This window comes from Copadichromis virginalis, linkage group LG11, assembly GCF_057382275.1.
Source record: "Copadichromis virginalis isolate Kocher_CV1m ecotype Utaka linkage group LG11, C_Virginalis_male_GT1.1, whole genome shotgun sequence".
In the NCBI taxonomy this organism is placed as follows: Eukaryota; Metazoa; Chordata; class Actinopteri; order Cichliformes; family Cichlidae; genus Copadichromis; species Copadichromis virginalis.
Window position 1 is genome coordinate 50,816 of NC_140628.1, and position 6,459 is coordinate 57,274.

Below are 6,459 nucleotides of genomic sequence, written 5' to 3' on the forward strand. Positions count from 1 at the left end.
GATATTTGGGGCCCACTTGGGTTACCCACCTAGGACCCAGCTAATTTTGTCCTCAGTTTCCATGGTGGCCCCAAATGTGTTTGCCCAGATGGATTATTGATGGGACCCGGATGGGCCCCAAATCAGGCCCAGCCAACAAATGAGTATGGGGCCCAGCTGGGTAGAAGCGGGTCTGATGGTTGGGGCCCACTTGGGTTACCCACCTGACACCCAGCTACTTTTGTCCTCAGTTTCCATGATGGCCCCAAATGTGTTTTCCCAGATGGGTTAATGATGGGTCCCAAATCAGCCCCAGACAATAAATGAGTATGGGGCCCAGATGGATAGAAGCAGGTCTGATACTTGGGGCCCACTTGGGTTACCAACCTGAGACCCAGCTATTTTTGTCCTCAGTTTCCATGGTGGCCCCAAGTGTGTTTGCCCAGATGGAATTTTGGATAATGTAAGTAAGCTATAATTTAAATCACCTGTACAACAAAGCCAGGTTATTTTTTTTATTAATAATGATTACTATGAAATTTTAAAACAGTATGCTTTTTTATATAATACATTTTTTGTTTGGAGAACATGTTGACAAAAATGTCCACAGTATACACAAAACAATAACAAATAAATGTTATACAGTTTAAAGGAAAAACAAATGCAGCAAACCACAGCTTCTCACTCATTCACCAATCCATTGGTCCTGAAAGAAATAAAATAAAATAAAAAATTAGTGCATTTTCACAAACAAAATCAGATTTGCGATAGTACTGAAGTTGTTTTGGAGGTTGTGCTGTTCAAGTTGTTTGACCTCCTACATTGAACTCTTTGAAGACCGTGAGTATTCATGGAAACAGAAAAGCTATTTACAAAATGATTTACCAAGTAGGCACTCAAAAATTAAATTAATGTGAAATATTTTACCTTAAAACATTTAAGACAAATGTTTAAAAGATGTCTACATAGTTACAATGATAACTGGTGTTGTGGGCTGTCTCAGTGATTGGCACAGAGCTTAGAACAGGCAAGTGGTTAACCAGTTTTTTGTATGGTACAGCACCTCATAATGAACACAAAACAAAATAGTAAAATGTAACAAGGGCTACATCTACCAAGGAGAAAACAGATTCCACTTCTTGAGGTGTGTGCCAGGCGGGCGCCAATAATTTTCATGTAAATCAAAAATAGGGCCATCAGATAAATCAGTGTGTTACTAATTACACTGGAAAAAATAGAGGCTGGCTCTGGAGTTCCTGGAGCTTATTCACATTCTGTGAGCAACCAAAAAACTGTTTAGTGAGAGACTTCTTCAAGTATGCTACAAGCCAGAAAGAAACGTGGTCATTCCTGCCAGCAGCCACCAACCTCCAGAACAACATGAGCTGATGGTTTCATCTCCACAATTTGTACAGTCTATCTAAACCACGTGTCAAAGTCAAGGCCTGCGGGCCACATCCGGCCCGGCATACATTTATATCCGGCCCGCAAGATCATTTTATATAGATGTACTATTATTGTTATGCATGGCCCGGCGATATGAGGCGCTAATAATATACAAACTACAGATCCCATAATGCAGCGCTGAAGCCTCCTTGCTGACCGCTAGGCTAACTGGGAACATTCCCGCGTCAATCAAGTCAAACTTATGTTATTGCGAAGCTAGCCAATGGTGGAGAGAAAAGTTGATTCTGAATGACTGCAGCTGTAGTGAGCATCCGTTATTCAAACATCAACAAAATATCTTACAACTAATGAACTTACCATATAGCACTTCAAAAACTTTAAGCCCTCGAAATTCCCGCTTTCCATGGCACCCAACGAAGTTATATTGCCTGGAAAGAGCATTGTCCATAATGAAGGCCATCATTCTTCTTGTGGCTTCATCAACAGTGCTCCCTCTGATCTCTGCCACAACAGCAACCTTAGGACACGCAAGGACAATAATTTTACTGACAGTAGTACCATCAGTCACACCTAAAAGAAAGCAAGCACAGCTACACAGTAATTAGGCTCTATAATATTGATGCTAATTGACTGAGAAAGAGTTAGGTGTCAAAGTCAAACACTGTCTGATGTGAATGCAAAGAGCTAAATGATTCACCAAAAGTAATTTCTTAAGTTTTGGGTTTGGCATGGCACAACTTATAACTAGGTAATGTTTGGAGAAGTTATTTTATTAACAAAAATAGCAACTTTTGTTCAGCTCTCCTCCCACTCCTTCATTGCACTGACCATGTTCGAACAAACAGCAACTTTCCTTGATCATAACTGCTAGCATGAAACACAGACTGATTGAGGCATTAATCATTGAATATTGTTATTACATCATTATTATTTACCACTTCTTTTAGGAAGACAGGGTCTGCCAGTTTTTGCTCCAGTGCTGCCACATCTGCTACTGTCCGGATGGGAAATACAGCACCCTCGGGTAATACTGCAGCAACTGGTCCATCACGTTGTGTAAGGAGAGACTGTAGCATTCGACTGTGGACCCTCTGAGTGTCCTTAATGTCTTCCAGGAGGGTTAGAACACGTACAAACATGCTCGTATTGGTGGCTTGTAGAAGTTGTCTTGGAACTGGTTGTGAAACCACAGGTGAAGGAGTTGAGGGTTGTAGCGGCTGAACAAATGGATGAGTGATGTTCAGGAAGTGAGTTTCACTTGAATGTCTATTCTCCATTGCTGATGGTGGTGAGGTCTCTGGCTGTTCCACAGTGTTGTCCCAATCCTCATCAGAGCTCGACGGGATCACTGGCCTTAAAACAAACAAACAAACAAAATACAACAAACATACACACACAAATAAATAATAATCCAAACACATAATTTAGGGTACTGGTTAGTCCTACAAACTAAAAACATTAATGTATATAATGGCATCAAAAAAAGTCTAAAACAGATTTTTAAAAGTCAACAAGTTATAAAGCGCTATTTTGAAATCATATCTGAACCTGATGAGCAGCAAGGGTCTGCTAAAGAAACTGTCAGGTTTTTTTTTTTCTTATAATCTCAATAAATTTTTGCTTTTAAGGTGTTTTCAACATAATTACCTCCTTTTCCGCTTCCCTTTCCCAATCTGCTTCCAGAATCCAAATAAATTCCACCAAGGAAGGTTTCTAATGGGAAGCAGGAAATGCTGTCTAAAGGGCCAAACTTCCGTACATCTTGAGCTAGGTGTATTAAAGAATGTATATTATAACCAACAAAGTCAAGACCATAAATCAAAGCAAAATCTTTCACAAACTGCTTCAAAACATCCTCTGCATAATCACAGTCAGTTATCAATATACAAATCAGGACTTAGAAGAATTCTTGTAGATACAGATAAGGCAAGGCAAGGCAAATTTATTTGTATAGCACAATTCAACAACAAGGTGATTCAAAGTGCTTTACAGAGACATTAGAAACAAAAACAAATAAAAAGCATGATTTAAAATTGATTAAAACAAGCAAACAAACAAACTAACTAAACACACACATTTCACACCTGTTCGCGCGATCTGAACCCTTATTGTAAGGGGAGCTACCAGTCCTTCTGTGGACGAGCTACTTTCTATTTTAAATTCCCTGAATTTAAAATACTCTCTAGACCCAGTCTAGACCCAGTTGGGGAGCTACCCAGAGCTCTAATCCCACACCTGTTCGCGCGATCTGAACCCTTATCGTAAGGGGAGCTACCAGTCCTTCTGTGGACGAGCTACTTTCTATTTTAAATTCCCTGAATTTAAAATACTCTCTAGACCCAGTCTAGACCCAGCTGGGGAGCTACCCAGAGCTCTAAACCCACTTAACAAACAAACAAACAAAACAGTATATAAAATCAAAACAGATAAAATCAGAACAGTAGATAAAATCAGTAGTTAATGTAAGTTTTGAAATTTAAGCTTAACAAACAAACAAAACAGTATATAAAATCAAAACAGATAAAATCAGAAATAGATAAGATCAGCAGTTAGTGTAAGTTTTGAAATTTAAGCTTAAAAGTGTGGATTTGGTGCTTTATTCAAATAACAGTATAAAGTATCTATACATTTGGCTTGGTATATTATTCAGTAGAACTGGGCTTGTGTAAAGCAAAACTTGTCTCAATTCAGTTGCTTTCTGCGTGGTAATTTCAATGAGAGACCTTGGTTTCCTTGCAAAACTTTAAGGAAGATATTGCCTGACAGAAACCATGAATGCTGAAATCAGTTAGAATTTGCATAGACTGTCTGCATTTTCGGGGACTTTTTAACCAAAGATAAATAAGCTTGCGCATTACCCCCATATCCCACACCCAGCTCGTTCAAAGTGACACCCCAACCTGGTGCTCTTTGTTGGCCATAGCACAAAGTTTCATCAGTCCTTTAGTCAACAGACATTTCATGATAACATAATCTTTAGCATGTTCATCGCAATCATGGTGCTCTTCCTCAAGTGTTTTATTCTCAAAAGAATCAGAGTACAATATTAAGTCCTGATGATGCTCTGACTCATTTTACTGTGAAACGAAACTAAAATGTTCAACAACTTTCTGAGCTCTTTGTCCTCTGAGATTGCTCCATTGCTTTCTGAAAGACAGCTCACAGATTCTGAAGCTCCGGGTTTCATCACTCTCCAATCAAAATTCAAAATTAACTGAACCAGCAGCAAAAGAAGATCCAAACTACGCTTCACATTTGATAAATACTGTCATTAATTCCCTCTTCCTGTCTTGTTTACACCACGATTGAAAAAACAAAACAAAACATCATACTTCTTGCACAGCTCTCTCGTAGTATACTTCAAGAAAAGTTTCCCCATCTGAAATATGTTTTCCACATTATTCCCTTGCTTATTATACATCAGTGTACAGTTGTGCTTAGCGCTGTTGTCAGTTGTTTTTTGTGCCAAATTATGCCAAATTGCAAAAAACTCACCTTGTTCACTAATAAAACCTCTAAAAAAAATTTCTGTAACTTTGTTCTGCTTTACTTCAGCAGCATCAGGTAATGTTCATATATTGATTCATGGTTTTCTTCAGTTTTTGTTCAACTGCAGAATATTTCTAAGGCTATCTGATTTAAAAAGCCACTCCAGGAAAATCTCCTTTTTTCTGTGTTTTATCCTCAGTTACTTTGGCATAAAGACATCTGCTGTGATGCTTACACCAGCCTTAAAAGCTGTTGTATTACAATAAAAGACCCTGACATCACTTTATAAAGTAACAATTATAATTGTTACAAACTCAAAAAAAGATTCCTACTAGTATATTTCTGGCATGCATCAAATTTTAAATAGAAATGAATTTTGAAATATACACTGCTTCTTATGTCAAAGTCTGTAAAAATAAATAAAGAAAGAAACTACACATAACCTTGCTACTATTCACTCCACTGTCCAACAGCAAAATCAAACCAATATACAGATATTAATAACATATTATTGTAATAGTGTGACTATGCAATTTATAAGTAGCCATAGTCATAATCAAAACAACAAACATCTCAAGTTTTGAGATAATTGCAAACCCTCCTGGCCAATAACCACACAAGCTGTCCATGCAGGAAGGCTGATAAAGGAGCATGCACAAAATTCAAACAAATTTAAGCCATAATGAAACAAATTAAAATAACAGTGCGCATGCACAAATAAGGCATCAGACAAACACTTAAAGATCACAGATCTTTAGGACCACATCCAAAGAGCAATTGCTTTTCTTTTTTATAAATAAATATTGTGTAGATTCTAGCCAAATATACATTACAAAAGGAAAAAAGGAGGGCCACAGCAATCATAGTAAAAGGAGTTAGACCGACCAGTTCTGCTTAAATAATCAGTTTCCCTCATGTACAGAGCTTGCACAACAGTAAGAGGCAGATTCTTGAGTCAGTACAGTATTTCTGATGAAGTTCTCACTAAAACAACTACACATATAAAGTTGCATACTAAAGTGTGTATAAAAAAAAAACCCAAACAAATCAAGAATACCTATATTTTCTTTTTTGCTTTTTCTGGAAAAATGAGAACAATGGCAAGAAAAATGATGATTATGTCTTCTACAGAAATAGAGTGCTCACTGATCTGCCTCTCTGACTGCTGTGCATGCTCCTGACACAGGGGCAAAAGCTGGGGACTAGTTGCTCATGGCCATGGCCTACCCTCCTCACTTAGCCGTGAGGAATGAAGCTAATAAAGACAACACCAAAGCAATTTTGGTTGCTCTGATAGTGAAAATACCCTCCATATTCCTCCTAAAAAACTAGAACTTTGTTAAATTGGTCTAATACAGTCCTTTATTAATACTAATCATAGAGAAAAACCAAGATAATGTTTAAGTACAACTTGATGTTAAGTACACGCAGTAATTAATTTTGGTGCTAGTTAAGCAGTATACAGGACACCAGAAAATGCTTTCAAACTGTGAAAATTGGCTAAATCCAACACTACCTAAAAATTTAAACTAGCTTAGCCTTGCGTGAGTGCTAGGAAAAAGTTCGCCAGCACTTGTGCCATAC

General features: G+C 37.8%; 1 protein-coding gene across 2 annotated transcripts; it reads right to left on the reverse strand.

Moving 5' to 3' along the window:
• Nucleotides 1–512: 512 nt before the first annotated feature.
• On the reverse strand, nt 513–3,155 carry LOC146697877 (uncharacterized). 2 transcript variants are annotated; one of them, XM_085472797.1, is made up of 4 exons: nt 3,034–3,155; nt 2,322–2,739; nt 1,744–1,903; nt 513–685 (listed from the first exon to the last, which is right to left on the reverse strand). In XM_085472797.1, the coding sequence occupies exons 2-4, from the start codon at nt 2,661–2,663 to the stop codon at nt 669–671; spliced, it is 519 nt and encodes a 172-aa protein (XP_085328923.1). In that variant the 5' UTR covers nt 2,664–2,739; nt 3,034–3,155; the 3' UTR covers nt 513–668. The 2 variants fall into 2 exon arrangements, with proteins under 2 accessions (XP_085328923.1, XP_085328921.1); XM_085472795.1 differs by lacking the exon at nt 3,034–3,155 and having other exon boundaries at nt 2,322–2,876.
• Between the last annotated feature and the right edge of the window lie 3,304 nt (nt 3,156–6,459).